The 26,461-nt window shown below is 39.5% G+C and overlaps 1 protein-coding gene across 4 annotated transcripts in view; it reads right to left on the bottom strand.

Moving 5' to 3' along the window:
• ITGA1 (integrin subunit alpha 1) overlaps positions 1 to 26,461 on the bottom strand; it is a 148,065-nt gene that overhangs the window by 49,450 nt on the left and 72,154 nt on the right. For all 4 annotated transcript variants that reach the window (XM_070586895.1, XM_070586894.1, XM_008530872.2 and 1 more), the window contains exons 7-9: positions 18,480 to 18,628; positions 14,776 to 14,926; positions 2,102 to 2,267 (exon numbers count right to left, since the gene is read on the bottom strand). In XM_070586895.1, the coding sequence (XP_070442996.1) occupies positions 2,102 to 2,267; positions 14,776 to 14,926; positions 18,480 to 18,628 (466 nt within the window). The remainder of the gene's footprint in view (positions 1 to 2,101; positions 2,268 to 14,775; positions 14,927 to 18,479; positions 18,629 to 26,461) is intronic.

The following is a 26,461-nucleotide window of genomic DNA, read 5'->3' on the forward strand; positions in this document are numbered from 1 at the left end:
ATATCTTGGTCCATGTTATCAAAACTTAAAAGTGTACAATGACTTGGAAAACCTAATATATTTCCTGAAGGCCAGCTAGGCTCAAGATCTGGTCTATTAGTAAACAATAATGATAGCTGTTGCAAGACCAAAGCCATTTAAGAGTGACTCGTACACAGAGGACAGGACAGCCAAGTTCTTCAGAATCGGCTGCAATGTCAGACTGATAAATAATTCAAGCGTTCTGTTTCTAAAGGCACAGGGGAAGACGAGCCAGGGTAAATGGGAACCAGGGAAATTCAGTCTGGATGGGCTGTAGGTTCCCATCATCTCTAAATCAAACTTCCTACTTACTGTTGTGATCCAGTCATGAAATCAACACGGTGAGTCACAACCAGCATTTTTCTTAATTGAAAGAGTAGAATGGAAGAGATGAGAAACTACCAGAGTGCATTGAATATAATAAGGGTTATCGGGGAAATTTTGTTTTATTTTTATATGTATACATGTGTGTGCTCTGGGTCACGTAGGGTCAGAAAAATGTTCGCTTCTTCCCTTCTAGGTTCTTTGGCTGGTCTAATTATTAAATTGATGTAAGACAGATTAACAGGAGAAAAACAAATTTAATTTCATATGTGTGGGAGTCCCAAAGATATGAGACTCAAGGGTAAGTCAGGCAGTTAAGGCTTTATGCCATCCTAAGCTAAGGAATGGGATAGAGGCCTGGGGCTTCAAAGGGGCGGAAGGCAACTCATAGGATGATAAGAGCAGATGTTTGGTAATTACAAGTTTGCCATGCCATGTAGATAGGTCTTTCAGATTAAAAAGTTACCTCTGGTGAGAGCTCTTTTTCTGGTACAGGCTCCCTATCTAAATTCTTTTGTGTGGTCAAGGGAGAGGTAAATGTTTTTTCTGAGTCTGCTGGGTCTTGAGTGCCTTCGGCTCAAAATAATCCACACGCCAACGTGGCATATTTTGGGGTGGCATATTCTGCTCCCCTTCAGTCACAAAGAAAAATGTATTTACTATCATGGGTCACTGTCAAAAAAAGTTTGAAAGCCATTACTCTGTCATTTTCTTTTCTTTATATACATTTTAATATTCTCTGTCTGTAAGTCACTTTTCTGCATTTTCCTGGTCACTTGATGCACAATCAAATTGTCCATGTTTTTTCGAGTTATCTTTCTTTCCTGTTTCATCTTTCTCTTTCCCATTATTACATCATATTAGGGAGACAGAAAGGGGCTTTTAAATTTCCATGATTAAGATGCAAAAACAATAGTCCTTCAATGTGTCCTCACAAGGACAGACTCAACTGTTCGGATGGAGCATAAGAGCACAACTCTCTGGGGGTTTCTCATCCTAGGTTGAGAAAAAAGACATGTTCTCAGAGTCTCCAGATTATCAGACAATGTGAAGAAAGAGGCCTTTTCAGTTTGCCTGGCATAACAATTTCAAAGACTTCTTTTTTATTAGGAAAGATCTAGTTCCAAAGTAATTTGTTACTCAACATCTTCCACCTAAGGCAGAGGAGGGGATGCTGCGACTCATTATCCCCAATAGCCAGTTGCCATTGAAAAACCAAAGAAAAAGTCTACAAAAAAGTAACATGACTTAGATAAGTAAAGTGAATCGATGTTTTGCTGCCTTGGGACTTAGGCAGAGCCTCATGAAGACTTTTAAAACGAGCATGGAGCAAAACAGGAGAAAATAAATGAACAAAGAAGTTCTTACATAAGAACAGTCCCATAGAAGCCCCAAATGAAACAAACAAATTAGAAAACAAAACTTGAGCTAGTGTCTCCATTTTCTAAACCTCATCACAGAAAAGGAATAAAACACCTGGGCCCATTTGTGTTCTTGCACGTCTATATTGAACATTGTCTTCACCCGGCTCTCACATTAGCACTGCTATATGCTTACAAAGAGAGCTTGCCACAGACACAGTGCTATGTGAAATAGCCATCTCAATGACAGATTTACAGAAAAGGGCATTGATCCATGCTGGCTATTGTACACAGGAAAAATGCATCAGCCATGTGATAGGAATAAATACCAAAAACCCATTACATTGAGTTTGAGTTGTTGAGAGAATAAGCAGGATTATGAGAAATAGTCATACCTTCCAGGGCAAATATTCTTTCTCCCAGAGCTTCAACGATAGTGACTAGAGCTAATTCATCAGAGACGTTGAAGAAATGCTTTTCAGTGGGTTCACTTGCAATTGATTTTATTTCCTCCACAAATTTTTCAGTGCTTAAATTTCCTCGGTTATAGTGGCCGAGAATCTAAGACACAACAAAAATGGCAAAAATATATTTTAACTTCTGTTTTAAATAAGGATCTCAAGCATTTTGTCAACAAACAGGAATGTGTACAGTACCTTAGCATAATGCAATTTTTATGTACTTCCACATTCTTGGAAGAGAAATTTTCAGATTACGTAGATTCCCTAATATTAACTGTTTCATAGTATAATTGGTGTAGGAAAATATAAAAGGTGATCTTGTATGTTTGTGAAAGTTTCTCCTCTTGCATTCCTGTGTCCCTCTTTATTAACAGCTGTATCTTTAAAATCTGACAGTTCAAGAGTAATGTTATGGTTTCTCAATGTCTTTGATATTATTCCAGCCAGTGACATCACTGTTTGCTGGCAAAAGCAATTAGTAAGTGAGTTGCTCACTCTTGAATAGGCTGTTCTTCCTGAAAATCTTACCACCACATGTTGTACATTGTGTTGTACACACACACACACACACACACACACACAATGTACAACATACATATATTTTTAAACAGATATTGGACTAAGTAGTAATCTAACTTGGCAATCTAGAAAATAAACAGTTGGGGCATTCCTGTTTGAAACCAAATGGTCAAGACAGGGGCATTCTTTTTTATAGAGAAGAAAAAAAGGCAGGAATTATCTGTTATAGTTAATTGTAAACTATTTAGATGTCCTACCAGGTTTTCTTGAACATTTAGGTTATTTTTTAAAGTGAAGTTTTTTGAGATATAATTTATATAGAGTAAAATTCACCCTTTCTAGATGAGTTTTGACAAATCTATATATAGTTGTGTTACTACCATATCGAGATGTAGAATATTTCTATAACCACAAAAAGTTCTCTCTTGTCCCTTTGTTAGTCAAACTTCTTTCCCCCAATCCCTTGCAAACATGGATCTATTTTCTGTCCTTACAGTGTTGCTTTTCCAGAATGCCATTTTAAGGAATCATATGGCATGTAACCTTTTGCGTCTGGCTTCCTTCACTTTGCATAACGCTTTTGAGAGTCATGCACATTGCGTCACGTATCAGAAGTTCTTTCCTTTTTATTTCTGAGTAGCACTCCATTGTGTAGATGCACCATCACTGATTTTTGAGGACATTTGGGTTGTTTTCAGCTTCAAGGGATTAGGAGTGAAGCTGCTATAAATATTCATGCACAGGTCTTGTGGTGCAAATATGTTTTCTTTTCTCTTGAGTAAAGTCCTAGGAGTGAGAATGCTGGGTTCTATAGATAGTGCATGTTTAACTAAGAAACTGCTAAACCGTTTTCCAGAGCGACTGTTCCATTTTCACCATTCCCACAAGCAATGTCTGAGACAGCCAGCTGCTTTGCATCCTTGTCAATACTTGGTATTATCAGTTTCTTTCTTTTTTCACTTGTTTCAGTTTTAGCCATTCTACTGGTGTGTAGTGGGATCTTATTTAATTGACATTTCCTTAAGGACTAATGATATTGAGACCCTTTCATGGGCATATTTGCCATAGAATTTCTTCTTTGGTGTGGTGTCCATTCAAATCTTTGCCAACTAAAAAAAAAAAATGGGTTGTTTATTTTCCTTTATTGAGTTTTGAGATTTTATATATATTCCAGATACAAGTCCTCTGTGTTTTTTGCAACTATTTTCTCCCACTCAGTTGGCTGTCTTTTCCTTTTCTTAACAGTATCATTTGAGGAGTAGAGTTTTCAATTTTGATGAAGTATAAATAATCATATTTTTCCTTTATGGTTTGTACTTTTGTTGCCTAAAATTTTAGTTTTTGATGTAAACATTTCTTAAAATTTACTTTTTAATATGAAAATGTGCAAGTTAAAGTAAATGAAGAAGTCTTTTAAAAACAATATGCAAACTAAAAATGCAAAAAAAAAAAACAAGAAAGAAATCAAAGACATAAAGAAATGGAAAGACTGAAAGAAACTGAAGATGACACAAAGATATAGAAAGATATTCCCTGCTCGTGGGTTGGAAGAATTAACATAGTTAAAATGTCCATATTTCCTAAAGCAACTTACAGATTCAAATGCAATCCCTATCAAGGTCCCAAAGACATTTTTCATGGAAATAGAACAAAGAATCCTAAAATTTATATAGAACAACAAAAGATCCTGAATAGCCAAAGCAATTTTGAGAAAAAAGAATAAAGCTGGAGGTACTATCCTCCCTGATTTAAAAATATACTACAAAACTATAGTAATCAAAATAGCATGGTACTGGGAGAAAACCAGACAGAAATCAACGAAACAGAATCAAGAACCCAGAAATAAACCTACACATCTATGGCCAGCTAATTTTTTTTTTTGAAGAAGAACATTAGCCCTGAGCTAACTCCTGCCAATCCTCCTCTTTTTGCTGAGCAAGACTGTCCCTGAGCTAACATCCATGCCCATCTTCCTCTACTTTATATGTGGGACGCCTACCACAGTGTGGCTTGCCAAAGGGTGCCTGTCCGCACTTGGGATCCGAACCAGTGAACCCAGGCTGCTGAAGCGGAATGTGACAACTTAACCACTGCGCCACCAGGCCAGCCCCTGGCCAGCTAATTTTTGACAAAGGAGCCAAGAATATACAATGGAGAAACGAAAGTCTCTTCAATAAATTATGTTGGGAAAACTGGACAGCCACAGGCAAAAAAATGAAAGTGGACCATTGTCTTACACCACATACAAAAATTAACTCAAAATCAGACTTGAATGTAAGACTGGAAATCGTAAAACTCCTAGAAGAAAACATAGGCAGTATGTTCTTTGATATTGGTCTTAGCGGTATCTTTTTGAATATCATTTGTCCCCGGCAAGGGAAACAAAAGAAAAATAAACAAATGGGACTACCTCAAAATAAAAAGCTCCTGCACAGTAAAGGAAACCATCAACAAAACAAAAAGACAACCTAACAACTGGGAGAAGATATTCTCAAACCGTATATCTGATAAGAGGTTAATATCTAAAATATGTAAAGAACTCACACAACTAACAACAACAACAACAAAAACAACCCAATTAAAAAATGGGCGGGCATCTGAAGAGACATTTTTCCAAAGAAGCTAATACAGATGGCCAAAAAGCACATAAAAATATGTTCAACAAAACTAATTATTAGAGAAATCAAATAAAAACCACAATGAGATATCACCTCACACCTGTCAGAATGGCTATTATTAAAAAGACAAGAAATAGCAAGTGTTAGAGGGGACGTGGAGAGAAGGGAACCCTCATACACTGCTGGTGGGAATGTAAACTGGTGCAGCCACTATGGAAAACAGTTTGAAGATTCCTCAAAAAATTAAAAATAGAACTACAATTTGATCCAGCTATTCCACTGCTGGGTATTTATCCAAAGAACACAGAAACACTAATTTGAAAAGATACGTGCACCCCTATGTTCATCACGGCGTTATTCATAATAGCCAAGAGTTGGAAACAACCTAGGTGCCCATCAAGGCACAAGTGGATAAAGAAGATGTGGTATATATATATATATATATATAACACAATGGAATACTACTCAGCCATAAAAAATGATGAAATCTTGCTATTTGCAACAACATGGATGGACCTTGACAGTATTATGCTAAGTAAAATAAGTCAGAAGGAGAAAGCTAAATACTGTATGACTTCACTCATAGGTGGAAGATAAAAACAACAAACAAACATGTAGATACAGAGAATAGACTGGTGGTTACCAGAGGGGAACAGGGCGGAGGAGGGGGTGACAGGGGTCATAGGGCACAGGTGTACAGTGATGGATGACAATTGGACTTTGGGTGCTGAACATGATATAGTTTATACAGAAGTCAAAATATAGTGAGGTACACCTGAAATTTATATAATGTTATAAACCAGTGTTTCCTTAATAGAAATTAATTAAATAAAAAATATGTAAATTAAAATGCAAAAAATAGTAAAATAAAACCCCACCCTAAATGTAGATAGGACCTAATTCTATTTTTTTATTGTATAAAAAATGGCATTATAGGGCTGGCCCGGTGGCGTAGCGGTTAAGTGCGCACATTCCACTCCTCGGCGGCCCGGGGTTCACTGGTTTGGATCCCGGCTGTGGACATGGCATTGATTGGCACGCCAGCTGTGGTAGACATCCCACGTATAAAGTAGAGGAAGATGGGCATGGATGTTAGTTCAGGGTCAGTCTTCCTCAGCGAAAAGAGGAGGATTGGCAGTAGTGAGCTCAGGGCTAATCTTCCTCAAAAAAAAAAAAAAAAGCATTATGAACATCGAGAAAAAATGGGAAAAGTTTCTAAGAAAAAAATTGGAAAAGTTTGTAACATCACATTATTTTTTAATTTCTGTCTCCCAGATTAGGTGTTGCCTCTTTATTTTTGCTTAAACGCATTTTAAAGATTTTTTTTACTATGAAAACATCACTTTTGTAATAAGATACTGAAGTTTAGTTTTTATCTCATTGCAAGTGTTACTTAAAGATGCAGCCTATACTGGAGTTGAAATATAATGATGTACACCTGAAATTCATATACTGTTACAAACCAACGTGACTTCAATAAAAAGATTATTATCTTGGTTTTTATATTTTTTTGTGAGTATTTATGGCACGTTTATTATAATAATCCAAAATAGAAACAACACAAATGTCCATAAATAGTGTAGAACAGGGTCTGGCTCCGTGGCCGAGTGGTTAAGTTTGCACGCTCTGCTGCCGCGGCCCAGGGTTCGGATCCTGGGCGTGGACATGGCACCGCTGGCCAGGTCACATTGAGGCGGCGTCCCACATCCCACAACTAGAAGGACCTGCAGCTAAGATATACAACTATGTATGGGGGCGGGGTTGGGGAGATAAAGCGGAAAAAAGAAAAACATTAAAAAAATAGTATAGAACAAATTGTGGTATATTCACACAAGGGATTAATAAAAAATAATGAATCACCAATACAGAAAATATCATGGATAATCATTATGTTGAGTGAAAAGCTAAACATAAAAGAGAACATATTGCATTATCTCACTTATATAAAAATAGAATAAGCAACCTAAGCTATGGGGATGTGTCACTTGAATGGTTGCTATTCAAGGTGGGTGTGAAAAGCGCAAGGGAACTTACCAAGGGTGATGGAAATGTTCAACATCTTGGATGGCGTGTCAGTTACACGGGAGCATACAATTGGCAAAACTGATCAAAGTTTTCACTTTATATACAGTTTTCACATTGAAATCGTGCATTTCACTGTACATGTTACCTCAATTTTAAAAAATGGAATGAACTACAATGCCATGCAACAATGTGGATGAATCTTACTATAATATTGTTTCAAAAGTTTCCAAATATTATATACAGCATGACATCCTTTTGATAAAGTTAAAAACAAGGAAGTCTTTTTAAAATTTATTTTTTTCAGACATGGATAGATACCAAAAGATTATTTAGAAAAGGAAAGCAAGAGAGGATGAGTATAGGATTTGGGCTGATGATTAACAGGGGAAGAAAGGCAGGTGGCGGATATGGTCACATGGAAGTTGTCAGAGGACAGATCCAGCTCTCCTTTTGGGTGGTACCTCTGTGGATGCTTATAATGTCATTAAAATAAGGTTGCGGTTACAATTAGAAACACAGAAACAAATAAAGCGGGCCATGCTTCAATAAATGACAAGAATATTGCTGGAATCAAGGATCGTGATTGATTTAATCTTGTGCTCCCGGAACCCAAAAAGCAAAGGTAAGACCTTGAGCTCTGTGCTGTTACTTGATTTTTTTAGAGTATGTGACTCCTTAGGCAGAAGGAGAATCACGACCTCCAGTGACCATGAAGATACCAGAATTTTCTAGCTTCACCTTCCATTTTTAGATGATAGTCATAGATTTGTCTGGCATCACTAAAAAGAGAGAGCTCTGTGGTGCCTTTAAAGTCCTGTTACAAAAGAGACCTAAAATAATCTTCAACCACAGTTCAGCACACTGGACTGAAGGATCATGGGCATCTGGGTAGGTGGTGGGCACAGGCGGAGATGTGAGTTCTGGTCTCACTGGGTCTTCTGGTCACCTACCCCCTACTCTCCGCTCTGAGTGCGTGACTTCGCACTGCCCCACTTTGGCCTCCTGCTCTTGACACGTGCATGTATTTTTTGAATGGTAGATTTAAAAACTGATATTTTTATTAAGAAGGGTACAGCTTTTCACTTGTAGCAAGTTAGAAAAGAACTAAAATTACTGCTTTAAGTGTTGCTATTTATGATCTATAACATTCTTGTTTATTTGTATCATAAACGCATAATAGTTTAGAACAACTGAATGACTACAGTGTATACCAAATGTTAGTGCAAGAAAAGGAGCTGTGCACCAACTAGTCAGGCAGGCAGGGCAATGGTTCTCAAATTTTCCTTCCCAGTGAGAAGGCAGCGGGGGATTTATTCCTGGTTCTCTCCCCTTGCTGGAGGTTCTTACCCCTTTTTCTCTGGAAAACCTGGGAGGAGCCCAGAGGACATACCGTGCACGTCTGAACACCAGGGTCCTCATGCACTCTGGGACATCCAGTGAGTCATGAGGCATGATGCCTTAATGTCTGTGAAGAACTTTGAGCTGCTACGAAGATGTGGGCTATTTAGGAAAACTGGAGCTGGCTCTAAGGTAATCAGCACACTATTTGGGTAGCTTTTTGACTTTTGAACTTACTCTCGACTACTATGTCCAGACTTTAGGTGGGAAGGTCTATACCAAGAGCTTACAAATCGTCCAGAACACAAAACTCAGTTCCTGTCTATTTGGCTGAAAAGCAAATGCCAAACATCAGAAGAGGTTTACATTTGAACAGAGACCACTGGTGCTTTTCCCACTTTAGCTACTTGATGAGGAAAGAGAATTAATGGAAATGATAGTAGAGAATTCTCCAGATAGAGAGGGAAAACCCAAGGGTCACTTGTTATTACATGGAACAAATCCTCTCTCTTATTTAAAAACAATTAAGATGCTCTTCTTACAGTTGGGCATCTCACCAAATCTGGATGTACATGCCCCAGAGTAAGCATGGAAAATGCAGTCAAGAGTCTCCAAGCTCCAGAGTCTCCATGACAGCTGTGGTGCCAGTTTCAGGATGACTGGGGCCTTGCTCAACACCTCTCTTTCCACCTGGTATTATTCTCCAGATACACTGTTGGACTCCTCTTTTGTCAGCCATTTTGCTGATTTCTTTTTAGCAAATTGCATGGGTTTTTGTTTGTTTGTTTGTTTGTTTTTTTGGTGAGGAAAATTCTCCCCTGAGCTAACATCTGTTGCCAATCTTCCTCTTTTTGCTTGAGCAAGATTAGCCCTGAGCTAAGATCTGTGCCAGTGTTCCTCTATTTTCTATGTGGGTCACCACCTTAGCATGGCCAACGAGTGGTGTTTGTCCCTGCCTGGGATTGGAACCTGCGAACCATTGGAAGCAGAGCGTGCCAAACTTAACCACTGAGTGCGGAACTGAACCACTATGTCATTGGGCTGGCCCCTGCATAGATTTTTTTAAACCTTATTTTCAGCTGATTGCATGGATTTCTTTTACATTCATACAAATTCTATATCATGTGAAGCCCTCTGCGTCCCCACTGATTTGCCTGATTTATTCTATAAATTACATGAATCCAGGGCTGAAAAGTCACCATCTTTCCTCCTTGGTTGCTATGTAACATATTCTACGTTCACTATCACATTGACACATTAACTTCCATTTCACTTATAAATTGATGTTGCAAATCCACATAAAAAATTGCAAAGACTTTTGGACAGTGCGTGACTGAGGTTCTTAGCTGTGTAAACGTTATTAGACTTTTAGTGCTTTATGTGAAAGGACGGAGACAAATGGATAAAGTTCAGTGGGACAATGCCCAAGTGACATATTTACAGAATAAAAATAAAATGCATAAACACTATATGGGATATATATGTAGAAGAAAATATAAAAGAATTCCCAGGAATTACTGTGACTTGTATCTAGTTTGAACTATTTTGCTCACAGAATAAAAACGAAAATAGAGAGAAATGTATTTTGATCCTTCACCCAAGGGTCTGGGAGCTTGTAAAAACATTATTTTCTATGAATGAGAAGAGATACAAAATAACACATAAATTACTCCTGTTTCACTTAATACAAATATGTCAAGTCCAGGCATTTGGTATTCTGCTAAAATTTACCTGAAATAGACATTCAGAAGTGAAGCTCCCTTGAGGCAGATGTGTCAAATGTAAAGTGTATGATTCATCTACATGTAGTACAGTGCCTTTTGTGTGCAAATGAACAAAATTCTGAGACACTTTCTAACTTCTCATATTTTCATTTGAATGCTGCAGGTGATACACGTTCTGTAGCCATTATAATCCCAGCCATTATCATTTAAGATTAGAATCTGAATATAAAGCAGGCTCCTGCTAACAGTGTCTAATATCCTCAGTGACAGAATAGAGACCATGGAGTGGAGTACTGAAGCCAGCTCAGGACCCTCACCAAATCTGAGAGCTGAAAGGGAAATTTTTGCAGTTTTATCACAGAATTCTTATATTTTCAATAGTCAATTTTTGGGGGGGGTGTCATTTCCCCACAAAACACATCTCTATGGTGTTCAGGATCAAATGGTGGGTAGACAAGGATGGAGCAGGAGGAACAGGCCAGGCGCCAACAGGGCCAGACCCCCAGGTATATTTGATTATGAGCAACAGGAATGGACCTTGAGAAATGCCTAAGACTTTTTCGCGTGAATGCACAAGGAGAGGAAGTAAAGTAACTGTCTTATTTCCTAGTTTGGCACAAACTAACAAATACTGGAGAAAAGAAATAGGAATTGGGAAAATAACAAATAACTATTGCTAAAGTGAAATTTTCCCATCATTTTTACTTATACCATTTCGAAGAACAACTGATAACTCATTGATTAAAATGGAAAAGGAATGCATGATTTTATGTTTCTCCAGGAAGATGAACGCAATCGTGAGACTTCTTTTTGACCAGATGGGAGGCAAAATATGAATTATTAACTAGGGATCCAACAAAGAGACACAGTGACTTAAGGACAAGAAATACTGAGTATGTAGCAAGATACAATGTAAAAGTGATACCAGATTCCCCTCAAATTAAGAAGGCATCCATTGATAGATACTTTCTTGCCAGTAAAGTTTTCCTAATGTTGTTAATGCTGCTGATGGTTAATTCAGCTCACGGCCTGTATGTCTGGTACCTGGAATGCTAGACTATATCCTCTGGGGGCAAGTGGAACAAATGATAGCACCTCTGATACCTAGTTGTCTGGGACAAACTGGGCATGCACTGGCTTTGCATAGGGAAGACACCAGCCACAGACTCTAGCTGTAGACAGTATCTCTGAGTGAAGGCTGGGTCATGAGGAATTATTCTCAACCAAAGAAGAGAATAAAATAGTTATAGTAACAGGAGATGTAATAATAGATTGAATAACAATTGGCAAAAGATAATTTATAGAAATGACAAGAGGAAAGAGAGAAATAGTGAGATGTTTTAATTTTTTCTTACATCTTGTACCCCACATGAAAAAGAGAAGGTTGCGGTGGGAAGTTATCACTGTTCATAACCTAGTCGTCTTGGTTGTAACGTAAGTACAGTCACCTTGCCCCTGGGAAGCAGTGAATCAGTTGTGTGTTCTGGAATTTCATCAGGGAGAAATCCCTCTTTTTCTTCCCTTTCTACAGTGGGGTGAGGTGTCTTTCACTGTTCATACTTTCGAAAAGAAAGAAGGAAATCTCACTGATTGCTGAAAAATGATTGTGGGTAATATCTGTTATTTCTTACTATAAATAAAATGGATTTTATGGAAAGACAGTTTTGGTTGAACTCTTAGATTTCCGAAAGTGTTATTCCCTGACTTATTAAAAATACATTTATATTAAGCAGACTCCCCTCCCCCCCAGGCTAAAGGCATATGCTACGGAATTGAGTGAAAGGGGCAGAAAGGAAGGCTGTGCGCAGTTGCTAAGGTTCAGAACCTGAGAATAGCTTTTACAGTCTATGGGGAAGCTCTGAAGCTTTCTGAGCAAAGCAGGGCACACTTTATCTCAAAGATTCCTTCTAGCTCTAAAACACTACGATTTTATTATTTCAAACTCCTTGAGACAAAGATCCTTAAGAAAAATGTTTATTGATTGCCTAGCCTGCCATTGTGTTAGATGTTTTCACAGTCATTATCTCATTGATTCTTTATCTGAGAGAGAGAAAGAGAGAGAAACAACATTACCCTATTGAATAGATGAAGATGCTTAAGCTCAGAGTATTAGGTAACTTATCCACTGTCACAGAGCCAGCACATGGCAAAGGCAGAATTTGAACAAAGCTCTTTCTGGCTTCAAAATGTAATCTCCTCTACTCTTCCTCACCCACACTCTTCTACTTCTCACTTTTGGAAAGCGTCCATGAGTCCTTTGTTGTTTAAGGTTATGACATATAATGGTACATGCTTAGTATCTCTGAGCTGGTGTTTTTTTTTTTCTCTGGTACAAAGGAGGGGTGAGATGGAGAAGACTGTGGTGCCTTTCAGGAGCCTGGGGGAGTGAGTGGAAACAGGTGAGGATGCAGGTGAGGATGGCCCTGCTGCACCATCCAGAGATTTGTGGCAGCAGGAAAGAGAAAATGGACCCCGAGAAAGAAAAGCCCACGGCAGTGGGTCATGTGAGTCAAGGGGGTAGTCTGGAGACTTGGCTATGTGGTCTACAGCCATGTGGCCCGCTGTACCTTGGTTTCCTCATTCATACACCAGGGAAAATGAAAGCTGCCCTCCTGGGGCTGGCCCGTGGCATAGTGGTTAAGTTCGCATACTCCACTTAGGTGGCCTAGGGTTCGCAGGTTCAGATCCTGGGTGCAGACCTATGCACCACTCACCAAGCCATGCTGTGGTGGCATCGCATATACTAAATAGAGGAAGATGGACACAGATGTTAGCTCAGGGACAATCTTCCTCTGCAAAAGGAGGAAGATTGGCAATGGATGTTAAGTCAGGGTCAATCTTCCTCACACACACACACACAAAAGAAAGCCACGCTCCTCTCTTTCTGATGCCAGGAGGGAGAAAGAAAGGCATGTAGGACACGGGTATAAAAAACCACGGTAGGTTACAGAGTGCTATAGAAGTGGTCATTTAAATTATTTTCCATGTTTGAAAGGTGGAATTTTTATGTCTCTTTTTCTGAACATCTCTCTTCACAGGGTGGCACCATGAAAATTGAGTCAACTGATTTCACAGAACTATTAGAGTTGATTTAGAAAAAAATCACTAATAAGAGCTCTAAAGCATTCAGACAGTGTCTCTTTCTTTCTCTCTCTCTTTTTCTTTTTGCATTTGAGAGACAATGTCATTAATAATGGATTGCTTTGGGGCCGGCCCCATGGCTGAGTGGTTGAGTTTGTGCGGTCCCTGCTTTGGCGGCCCAGGGTTTCACCAGTTTGGATCCTGGGTGCAGACATGGCACTGCTCATCAGGCCATGCTGAGGCAGCGTCCCACATAGCACAACCAGAGGCACTCACAACCAAAATACACAACTATGTACTAGGGGGCTTTGGGGAGAAGAATTAGAAAAATAATAATAAAAAAAAAGAAGATTGGCAACAGTTGTTAGTTCAGGTGCCAATCTTTTTTAAAAAACATAATGGATTGCTTTGTATTGATATAGATTTGCTCACAAAGAGCACAAAGGACTTTATATGTAATATTTGCTGTATCATCCAGAGTAGGCTGGGTTTTTCCTTGGAACCAAAGGAAATTTCTTCTTCTCTGATCTTTCTGCCTTTCTTGTCCAGCTTAAACGCAGTTACAGAGAGAAGATAAGTTTCGAGCTGCTAGCTGCTTCCCTTTGGTGGTGCAGTTTGGGGAAATGAAGTAGAGAGGAAATGGCTCTGCACAGAGAATGGCAGCTATCTCCCAATTCCTCCCTGTTTCACTAGTAATGCCCAGAGGTGGCATGTACAGAAGAGCACCCAGAACTTCGGAACCAGTAAGAAGGTCTTGCAGTAGCACGGGGCTTTTCTCCTAAGTCCCAGGGTAGACTGTCCAAGGTAGACAAAAATTTAGGTGCCTTTTGCTTCTTTCCAAATATTTGAGCTGTAGGTGTGGAAATACCATTGTTGACTTTTAGTAGATTATCATAAAAGTCATGTCCTGATTTTCCACCCTCCAAAACTGTGGGATGAATTATTAATTAGCAGGCAATTAGCAAGCTTTATTTATTATCTAGCACGTCTTCAGTTTCCTCCCTCCCTCTCTTCCTTCTTTCTTCTCTCCATCCCTGCATCTTTTTCCCCCTCCCTCCTTTCTCCTCCTCCTTTTCTTCTCCCCTTTTTCCCTCCCTATTTCCGTCCCTTTCTTTCTCTCATTCTCCCTTCCTGAGGACACAAAAGGGGCAAGACCCAATCCTCCTCCCATAGATTTACCTCCAAATGGAGAATTTTCTCCTTTTCAACCTTGTTTGTGTAACTTTCATAAAATAACCATGATATGCACACAGCTCTTCTCTTCACGCCATAGGATGAACACCACCTCTAGGCATGTACTTACAGCAATGGAAAACCGCTGAATATTTTGTTTCTCACAGTCTTGGATGACCTGATTCAGTTGATGGTTGTCATGGGACTCTCCATCAGTCACAATCACCATGACTTTCTTTACCCCGTGTCGGGCGCCCCGGGCTTCAGTGAAAGCCTCCTTTCTGAAATGATTACAGATGAAAAGAGAAGCAAATAAAACACCGCTCCATGGTCAGGCAAAGTGATGAACTGAAGGCAAACACTGACAACTCGAGGTACCCAGGGCTTCCCCTCCAAGATCAACATTGACGCCCATTGTTCAAGCTGGGAGGCATGATGGTCATTATTTGTAATAGGTTTAGATTTATTCCAGATGACGGAGAGGTCACCATTTTGTTAGTCACCACTTATCCCATATACAAAAGGCAGAAGTATTTCATTCTTTGGAAACTTCAAAGGGAGGGTGTGACTGGAAGCGGACATCAGATTCAGAGAAGGTCAGATGTTCGATATTCTCCCAGCCACTCCTTCCTCTGTAAACACTCCTTCTCTTGCTTGATGGGCCTCTTCTGCTTTTGGCAGAAGCTTTTGTGTTAGTCCTCACTTCCCCACACCTACTCTGAAATTCATAGAAACAGATAGGAAATCCTCTGAGTTGAGGACGGCAGATGGGAGAAAACGATATTTGTGTGCCTTGAGAGTGCTCTGGGTACGAGAAAAATCAGACATCGGGATAAAGGACTGCAGATGGGGTGGTCTGAGTGAGGGACAGAGCCGGGCTACGGGGGACAGGAAGGGGTTGGAGTAGCTGCAAAAGCTTTGGTCTGAACTAGGTTTTAGGACACAGCTGAGGGGGTGGGATGGGAGGAGGTGGCATAGAGAGAAGGAAAAATGCTATAACCTGATTGCAAAGAAAGGAATTGTGATTTAATTCAACAAGGATTTATGGAAAGAGACGGACGATAGGAGAAATTGACAATTTTTGTTTGTTTTGTGTATTCTACACACACACACACACACACACACACACAGAGGCACACTTTCCCCTTCTCTATTACCTTCTGTAACTCAATTCATTTTCCTCTCCAGAGTCTTGAAAGAGAAGAGCACATTTTATTTAGGACTGAAACGATGAAAGGATGTCATATTTTTTAGATTTTGATATAAAGTATAGCAATCATTGTACTGAATGACCCACGTCAATATTTTACTTTGCTCATGAGGGCAAACAGCTGCAGTCTGGGACACGCCACAGAAATATCTCTCTCAGACTAACCTTCTAAACTGTTTGCACAAGACACATTAGTTTTACTGTAGATGCACAGTCAATGGGCAATTGTGGGTATTCTGTGAGCAGGGAAAGGGGATCCTGGTGACGGGGGCAAAGGGATTTTATCTGTGATTATTTTTTCTTTAAAAGGACTTAAAGCAAACGTGACAGGATGCTAACAACTGTTTGGTGCATACACAGGATTTTATTGTACTATTTTTTCTATTTTTCTTAAAATTTTCAAAAGAAAAAAATAAGCTATTTAAAAAAAATGATCACTGCGTAACTGTGTTTCTCTGCCCTCTACACTATACACATAGATTTTCTGATGTCTTTATATGCACAAAGGTGAAAACAGATGTTAAAGGCTAGTCTTTCAGTGAAGTCCAAACATGGATATTGTATGAGAGTCAATACTTTTTACAGTTTTAATTCCTTAGAGGATCACCAAAACTTCCTAATTCTCTCCAAGATCAAGGCCATAACTAAATGAATATCAGCCGAAGAAGATGATCAAAAGACCTTTCTTAAAGAAAATCTGCTGGCTCTGAAACCAGGGCTGGGTTTATATAATGTGAGAATACATTACATTTCTGCCACTGGCAGAAATCCTGAGTACACTCTTTCTGCTCCAAATATCTTCCTCAGCAAATTGCCCTTGACTCCAAATACCACCATCCAAAGTCCTTTCTTTGAATTAAGGATCCATCTCCCTGCATGCTTTTAAACATTAAAATATCCAAGGAGAATCTCTTTGGGACAGGAGGATCCAGGCCTCATGATTAAACACAGTGAACCTACTGAAAAGAAAGGAAATTTGGGATAGGACAAAGGGGACACAAAAAATATTTTGAACTGGGAGACACTGAAAATGAAAGTAAAGGATTCAAAAAAATTAAAAATATTGTTTGCAACTGGCCCTCCCTGAAAGGAATACAGAGCAATTAAAAATATGCTTAAACATGAAAAACTAGCGTACAAGAAGGCTACTTAGTAATATCGTTACAGAGTTTTATACATACACAAAACTCAGTAAAGTCTGTGTCCTACAACTAGAGACTTTGGGAAACAAGTAGGCAGAAACCATATAGGGAAATGGTATTTCGAGTGGTATTTATGCAGGAGCCAAAGCAGCCAGAATATTTCTTCAGTTAGTTTTCAAAGTTGAATATTCATTCTTAAATGGTTGTCTTTGGAAAATACACAGCTCCCTACGGGCTTGGAGCTTTCAAAGAACACTCTGACTTACTTTGAAAGTGCAGTCACATTTACTCAATTATTTAGGAGGGTGCATTCAGTACACCTAAACACATGGGCTTTTTGTGCATGTAAATTGGTGATCCGACGGGCAGGTAAACATATAATCACCCAACTGTTTGTGGTTATTTTCTCTTGGACCTTGTATAACTAGAACCACATGCTTTTCTAACATTTACGAATCTGAAGCTGCACATGAAATTTTAAATTTTTGAATATCCAACCCATTCTTTGGAGTATCCATATTAACTATTTTAACCCCCTTGAAACACTGAGCTTCGCAGGCAGGCAGAGCATGGGTAATTAGCTCTTCAAAATCAGGTGAGAATCCAGAAGTTGGAGGCATTTAACAGAAGAACCCTTAACATCAGTCAAACTGCTTATTAGATTTGTTGTGATTTTCATATTGTTTAGTTTTTGTTCAGAAACTTACTAGCTTTCATGGTGACTAAGGGGAGAAACAGCAAGGGATAAGAGCTGAATGAGATCAGAGAAAATACAGAAAAGAAATGTTCTACTTTGTAAGAAAAGGACAGTTCTGTAGGTTCTTAGAGAGTGAGTCAGAAGTGGACCATGTGCTCTCCATGAAGGAAACTGCAGAAAGGAGGAGGGAGGGGGGGAACAGCAGAGGGAATCTGGAGAAAGTAAGGAAGAGAGAGAGAGCATTACAAAGGATGAAATCCTTTCCACTTCTTTCAATCTCTGCACTGAAAATGATTTCAAATAAGACAAGATTTAATTTGGCCTCTTAAAAAGTCTCATTTGGGAACTTCAATAACCCTAAGTCAGGTACTGTAAAAGTAAAGACATATGAGGATATGAATACATATTGAGCAGAAGTGGACTCATAGTTATCCATTTTTTATAAAAATTGAGACAACTAGAAACTGAAAACAAAAAATAAAGGGAAATGATATTCACTGATATGTTTAGCACCCAAGAACATGCTGTGGTAGACTACAGTGACTTTTTTGGACTGATTCTCCATCAATTAAACCTTTGGAATAAGAGGAAAGATAAGAAGAGTGGTGAGATTGTAATACAGAAAAAACTTGATCCTGTAACTATTAGTTACTCAGGTGAATCTAATTTTAAACAGGATAGTTTTAAGTATTGCTAAGGTAAATGTTCAATGAATACTCCAAAGGGCCAGATGGCTATCAATTATTTTGCAGTCTTTTACTTGCGTTTATTTTTTACCCATGTACCTTGCTGTGTCTATCCCAAGGGCTGTCATGGTCTGGCGGCCTCCTCTCTGGACTATTTTATTCGCTGCAACAAGCACCTCTTCTGTCGACGAGTACTTATTGAGGTTGAACTCATGGGTTACGTTTTCTCCATACTGTACAATTCCAACCTGAAATACCAAGCCACTGTGAGTTATCCATCTAGCATATTCCCTGTTTCACTTTTCTTCACTTTAAACACATAGATCAGATGTAATACATTTTAGTCTTTCACATGAGTTTAAAAATCTACCAGAATCCAAATCTTTCTACTTTGACAGCAATCGTTGCCACTCTGTGCATATTCATAGCCTAAAGAACAAAAATGAAAATGCTGTTATTAAACGTCTCAAATGATTGGTTTATCTTTTCAACAGTTTTTACTGAATGACTCTGATGGCCTTGGGGGGTAGAATGTGAAACACACTGACATGGTCCCTGCCTTCATGAAACTTCTAAACTATGGGGAGAGAGAGATTAAACACATGATTATTCAAGGACGCAGTCAATTGCAAACTGTGAAAAGGGCTTTAATGGAAAAGCTGTCACTAGCAAGCACAACGTAGGGCCCTAATTTAACAAGGGGGCTCAGCGAAGGCCTTTCAGAAGAGATATTTAAGTGGAGACTTAAAGGATAGGTCCTAGGAGGGCGGAGGCCGATCCTGGATGGTGTCTGAGAGGGAGGATTGGTCCACACAAAAGGAAGTGTGTACATGAAGAAGCTGAGATGGGAAAGAGGGAGGGCTGCCCTAAGAACAGGAAGAATGTCAGTGAGCCTGGCCCAGGCTATGAGGCGAGAGTGGAGCAGGCGGAGGCTGGACGAATAAGCAGGGATGCGCTGTGCTTCATGCTCTCTGTAGCTCAGTGGTGGCTTTATTTCTCCCAAATCAGCCCTTCTCCCCACCACCCCTTTTCTTGTTCTCTGTCTTCTCTCTCTTACTGCTTTCCTCCTTTCACCGTGTTCCACAGACTGAATCATGCAGGCAGCTAACTGCAGAGCTACCATGAAGTAAAACGAAATGGAAGATAAAGCAGCCCCCAGATTCAATTTCCCTCACTCTATATTCCTCCCCTACAGAGATGCCCACTTTTTCTTTTTCTGTGCCCTTCTTTAGAGGTTTATGCAAACCTATAAACTAATCTACATCAAGAACTGTAACTGAAGATAACTGTTTGTCTGACCTTCCTAGCTCAAAATTAGGGACTCAGAGAATTCTTCACCCAAAAAGAAGGTCTTTTTTTCTTTTATTTATTTATTTATTTAATTTAATTAATTAATTAATTAATTTATTTTTGGTGAGGAAGACTGGCTCTGAGCTAACATCTGTGCCAGTCTTCCTCTATTTTATAAGTGGGTCGCTGCCACAGCATGGCCTAATGAGCAGTATATAGGTCCATGCCCGGGATCCAAACCTGCAAACCCCGGGCCGCCAAAGCAGAGCACACGAACTTAACCACTACACCACTGGGCTGGCCTCAGGAATATCTTTTTAATGTAGGAATTCTGGGCACTTCATTTCTGGGGTATTGGAGGTAATTTGAGACAGGCTGCCTTCTTTCCAAGGCAGTTGCCTGGTTTGCCCATTGGTAAAGATGCCTCTGGTGCTGCTTTACAGCTAATCCTATTTCCAAGTCTGATCCTATTTCCAAGTGGCACAAAGGATCAGCATCTACCTTCTAGCCTCCCCTGCTGACATTACCATTATCAGAAATCTTTAGGCTTAATTGTATGTCTGATTTATTGATACATTTCCACAGCTAGGTCTTTTTGGAAACCAAAAGGATACTCTGGCATTTGTAGAAAAAGACAAGAGAATCTCCACTTTAGAATAATCTTGATCATCTTTGAACTACCTGCCAGAGTACCCTAGACATCTTGGAGTAATTATGCTGTTATTCCTAAATAAGAATACGATCCTTATCTTTACTGCTTTTTAAAGAACTTTCTTTCCTAATTTATTCAAATTATAGTCATGGAAATTAATATCACATTTTATAAATGAGGAAACTGAGTTTAAAAACCTTACTCCCCATAGCGAAGGGGGAGAAGGGAGCCTAGTCTAAGACATGTATCCCTTATTCTAGGGCTCTTTCTATCACTCTACTTCCTCTTGATAAAAATGCACCTCCCTCACCCCCAAACACCACCCCCCAATTCTCCAATCACCTGCCCTTGCTAGCTTCTGTAAGTGCTGCCTCATTTCATGACTACTCAATGAATTCCATTAGCTAGCTAGCTAACTAAGAGACACTAGAGAATATGATCAAACAGACAAACAGATCATATTTAAAGAAGGAAATAGAACATAGGCATCTCTCCTTAGGCTTGCTTAGTCAGGTGTAGGATAAACAAGAAATAACTAGAGAATATACACAAGCGTAAGATAAGTCGCATCATAAGCTGAATGAACAAGCAGTCTGCTCAGTCCACGTTGAGGTTAGCCCTGCTCTTCCATGAATATATCTTTCACCCCATCCATCCATCAGCATCTGTCTCAAGACCATGTGCTATTATAATTGGAATAAAGATGACCAGAAGCCCCTTTGGAAATAAGGTAGGATACAACCAACTAACTACACACAGAAATAACAAAATGGCTGAGGACACACCCATGACTCCAATTCAGGTTATTTCCTTGACTTATAATTACATGTTATGGACAGTTATCTATTACTCTCTGCATAGATTTAAATTTATCTTCTCAATGACCCTGATAGCTTTTAATTAGTAATTCATGGAGACACTGAATAATTATGAAGGGAAACCATGTAGGTTTGACCTTGTCTTTGTGCATATAAATGTTCGGTGCAAATAAGAGTAAAATGGTTTTGTTACTTAGATAATCATTAGGCCTAATTTAGAGTACCAAGGTGAATAAATGCTGCTCTGGAAGTTAAGTGCTCATCCATTCAGGACATCTTACAGAGTTGGTTTTGTTTTTATTTCTCTTTGTTTTTATTTGATTAAGCAGGAGGCTAAAGCACTCTGAAGACTGTCACCCCTGACATTATTCTTGGACATTTTATTACTTGGATGAATCTGTTGAACACCCTCCTCTCTTACTTCTTTCACGGCCTCGGCTTCGTAACCTTTTCCTCTAGGCCACCTATGTCTTCTACTCCCAAGGTCTTATCCTTGACCTTGTCACCTGGAAAATTGCAGCACTTCAATGTCAATTTCAAGTGATCTTCTCTCTGACCATTACCTTCAGCTCATTTACCTGGTATATCTAATTCATCAATTCACTGACCACATCAACACTTCCAATTAATTCATACATCTTTGTTTTTTTTTTTTTTTGTATCTAGCCTGGACTTCATGGTCCATCACCATAATCATTTACTGGCAAACATTTAACTCCCTTAACCTTTTTTTCCCTCCATTAACTCACTTGGCTAACTTCCAACTCTGGTTAGGTCCAAATATCTCCTTCTAGTGGCTGCTTCTGTGACATGGAATGTGGCTAGACAAAAATCAAACAACCTGTGGACTGGTCTCACTTTAAAGTTATGACCATGCATCTCAAATGTGGTTGTACACAGCACTGCCCGACAGTCCTACTACGTTTTACTAATGAATACACTTTGCTCCATTTTATTGACTTCAATCAAATTCTAGTCATAAACTGTTAACTTCTCAGGAAAAAGAGAGTATCTCACTTACACATGGAGAGAAGAGGTGGAAGTCATGCTAACAAAACAAAGCTGCTTAGTGCCATAACATTTCACATTTATAGCACACTTTACATATTGAACCTACTAGGAACTATTAGATTATCTGGATAAATTATCTTCACACCAGGAAGAGCAGAACATGTTTAAATCCTTGTGAGTCAGAGATCAGTGCTTTATATCTTCTCTCTCTCTCTACTTACCTACCTACCTAACATATATCTCATTTCCATAAGCTTATTCTTTGTAAACGTGAAGATAGAGAACTTACAACTGCCGTTCTCTCACCTTTTCTTTTACTTTGCTCCTAGCAACTCCACCTGCGATTCTCGTCAGAGGACTGCCCTTGGACTGCTAGAGCTGCTTTGTCCCAAAGGGTTAAAGAGCCAGAAGTGGCTGGGAGTTTTTTCTCCCTCCTCAGCCATTGCACTGCTCCACAGGTGAAGCCTGAGTGCACCCAAGCCCTGACACAATTTGGAGCTCCCCTTCCACACCAGGCTGAGGCCTAGACTTCACCTGAAATCACCCCCTTGTGTGTCCTCTGTGGCTCCTCTTTTTGTTCCCCCAATCCCTTCCTATTTCCTCTTGGAAGCTCTCCCTTGGTAAATCCCTCTCACTTGACTCCTTCTCTCAGGGTTTGTTTCTGGGGAACTGGACCTAAGGCAGCTATTGTCTATGTGTCTGCATTTCTTCTTTGGTCCTGGCCAGACCTCATGGCCTTGAACCTGGGCCATGGCAATGGTCGGTCTCTCCACTGCTGATCTCCTTCCTTCCATTTCCACTCTCCTCAAATCCTTCTACATATTAATGCTAGACTAACTGTCTTGAAATCCTGCTTTTATCACATAACTTCCTTGTTCAAAAACCTCCAATAACTCTCCATTGCCTATATCAATGACTCTGAAATATACTTTAAAAGGGAATTTTTATTCTACTTAAAGTAGAAAACAGGTAAAACTTCAAGCTGCTCCTTGAAATACTAAGCCTACAGGTTAAAACTTGGTTTTCCTCCCCTGACCATCAGTCACTCAACAGCCTGGTCCTACATTCTCTTCTTTCTCATCTTCAAGACTTACCATTATGCATTCTACTCCAAACAAATGCCCTTCCTGATCTTTCCAACTAAGCTAAATTCTACCCCTTCTGTAAGATCCAATTCAAGCTTCGCTTTCTCTGCAAAACTTTCCCCAGCTTGTCATCAATATAGCTCATACTGAACTTCCCCTTCTCCGAGCTCTGAAGCAAACTTGTCTGTCCTGCTCCTGTGAGTACTTCATTCTTCCCCAGCATTTTGTTTGCATGCTCCATCTCCCTAACCACATTGTAAGTTCTAAGAAGGCAAGCGGGGGAAAGAGCATGGACTGTGTCATAGCTTTTGGTATTCTCTTATCCCTTACCACTGCTTTGCTTTGCTCACAGTTGACCCTTAAACATTCTTAGTAGATGACTGTAACATTTCACATGAGCAAGTAGAAAACTGAAATAGCAGGGAAATAACGATAAGCAGAAAAAGAGAGATACAAAGAAGTGTGGGAAATGAGAAGAGTGAGCAGTGGGGACTCAGATCTCAGGGAAATGACAGTCAGGGTAGGTTCCCGGCTGATACGGGCCTCTTATTTCCTCAGGACCCAGACAGAACAAGGTCTGCTGTGTCTTTTTTCAGAAAAGGGTGCCATTTATTAGCTTTCATCACAGGAAAATAGTCAAATCACATACATACGTAATGCTTTGCTGAGACCCAGTTCAATAGAAATAGTTTCCATCCCAGCTTAGTTTATAATTTAAGGCGGGTTCATACTAGCATAATGTGAATATATGCAGATATAACAGAATCAAATAAGTAGGAGAATTAAATAACCAGATAAAAAGTGAGTCAAGTGCTCAATACACACGGTGAGGAGGCAGGAAGAGAGAGAATCACAAGCATATTTATGGCCTCACATGGAAAGGCCTCGTGGAGGAAGGAGGACCCAGCTTCCTGAATGAGATACTCAGGTAAAGAACAGACAACAGGTTATGGAAGTAGAATGAGAGAAAGCAAAGCAGTCTTGAGCTCGGGAAATATGTCCAGGGTGATAAGGAATTTAAATTATTCTAGAAATTGACAAAAAGAAAAACAACCAATAATCATCCTGTCTGACTTGAAGCAGCCAAATGCATTGGAATGGTAGAAAAACCAGAGAGTGGAAGTTCAGTAGGGACCTGGGGAGGAATAATGGACACGAGGGATTCCAGGTATTTTTGCTAAATGGAAAAAAGTATGCAGGGATGGCAGCTAAAAGAAGCAAGGGAGTTAGCTGTGGGCTTTTTTAAGGGAGAATGGAAAGAGAGGAGCTTCTGGCATCAGTGAAAGAGTGGATGAAGGTAACAGCGAGAGACTCTTATAAAGAAGGGACAAGTCACAAGCAGAAGGGACAGTTGCTTTTCAGAGACAACTGGAAGGGATGCATTCACCTCCTGGGAGATGCAGTTTGAACTTGATTAAGGAGAACAAAAGACCATAGGTATGTAATTTCAATCTAAGGCCAAAGAGAACTGAGCTGATTCAGGCTATGGCATAAATCAGGCACAGAACTAGCTGAGGACTCTCACATGAACAAGAGGTTTGTAACACTTATTTGAACTCTCCATTTAAACATAAGATTTACAATCCTTCTTCAGCTAAGCCCCAAACTAATGTTCCCTTAGGCTTTTGCCACAGAATCCTAGCATCCTTTTGTATGTCACCAGATATGATTTGAAAAAGAGTTCCATGGTCAAGCCATCTGGGAAACAACAGGTAACACAAAGTTAACCATGTATCTTTACAGCAGGACCCTCTTCTCTCTAATCTCTTTCTGTCTCCATCTGTCTGTCTGTCCCTCTTTCTTCCTCTGCTATTTAGAGTAAATTTAAAAAGTCGCAAATTTCAAATGGTGCAAAAGAACAAGGCTTTCTCTCACTCCTGTCCCCAAATTGCTCCACTCTGACTCATAAGCAAATTCCTCTGGAAGTGTTCTCAGAGTTTTAATATGAAAACATGCATTGTGAATCACGAATTGTAAGGCTTGATATATGTATTTCATTCTTATTCAAGAGAATGTTTTTTGTGAGGAACGTAGCACCTCAAACGACATAGTTTGGAAACCATTGCTTTACAATATTGAGAGTTACTTACCTGTAAAGATTAATTCATTGTTCTGCTTCATTCGCACCTCTTATATTTATGACACATTATCATGCATTGCAGTTATCCAAATATAAGATTTTACCTCATTTCTAAGTTGGAAGTTTTTTGGGATTAGGGATAAAGTTTTAGTGTTCTTTTATATTGCCCATGACACCTAGCATAATACTTGACCAATAAGTATCTGCTGAATTAAAATGAATTAATGGCCCAATGGCTTCACTTCTTTTGGGAGCAGAGAAAAAAGAGTAGGAAAGTGAATGGGAGGAATATGAAAAGAATGCCACTGTTAAAAGTTGCTGAAAGGAGGGCCTTACTGATTTTGCTCTCATGAAATTTAGTGTCACAAGAGAATGACAAGAGAGTTTAAGAAAGAAACATGTTTAAATAGCTATCAAGTGTATTAAGTCAAAGAGTTATGAAGGAATGGAATTATTTCCTCATTTAGAATTATATAATTACCTTGCATTGTTAAGGCAGAGTTATAACACCAGCTCCAAAATGTTAAGGCCCAGCACTAGCTAAGTTTCTGGGCTTTTATTCAACAAGTAACATTATCAAGTTAAGAGCTTCTTTAGGGGAGTAACGACAGGGGAAAACAATGAAATTTTCTATGTTTCCATTAGATGCACAATTGCTTAACCTGACAAGTGCTCAGGATTTGTGTCTGGCCAACTTCTATTTCCTTTTACCAAACTGTGGTACCTAAGCCCTGCCCTACAACCTGTTTTCCATGCAATGCAGTCGGAGCCTGAGGTGGTGAGAATTCAGGCTGCAGTCCAAGTTAACTGTCAGCGCAAACCACGCGGAGGCTACGTTAACTGAAACGAGCCTTAACTTTTTGTCACTGCAGAGAGGGACGTAAATGGGACTGGTTCACAGGTAGATGAACTGAGTCCTTAAAAACATAAAGTTGATAGATGATAGATATGGGTTCTAGGAAAAGAGTGTCTTTAGCTGGCCTCTTGCTTGATGGAAGATACTACAATGAAATTGATCCATGCTCAAAAATGCAAGGATAGGAGATGTTAAAGTTTTGCGGATAAGGGAGAAGACTATGGGCGAAATCAGGATTGGAGGTGAATGGGGTTCCATGAGTGATCACCTGCAAAAAAAGCCTGAAACA

Source organism: Equus przewalskii, chromosome 20 (assembly GCF_037783145.1).
Source record: "Equus przewalskii isolate Varuska chromosome 20, EquPr2, whole genome shotgun sequence".
NCBI classification, from domain to species: domain Eukaryota; kingdom Metazoa; phylum Chordata; class Mammalia; order Perissodactyla; family Equidae; genus Equus; species Equus przewalskii.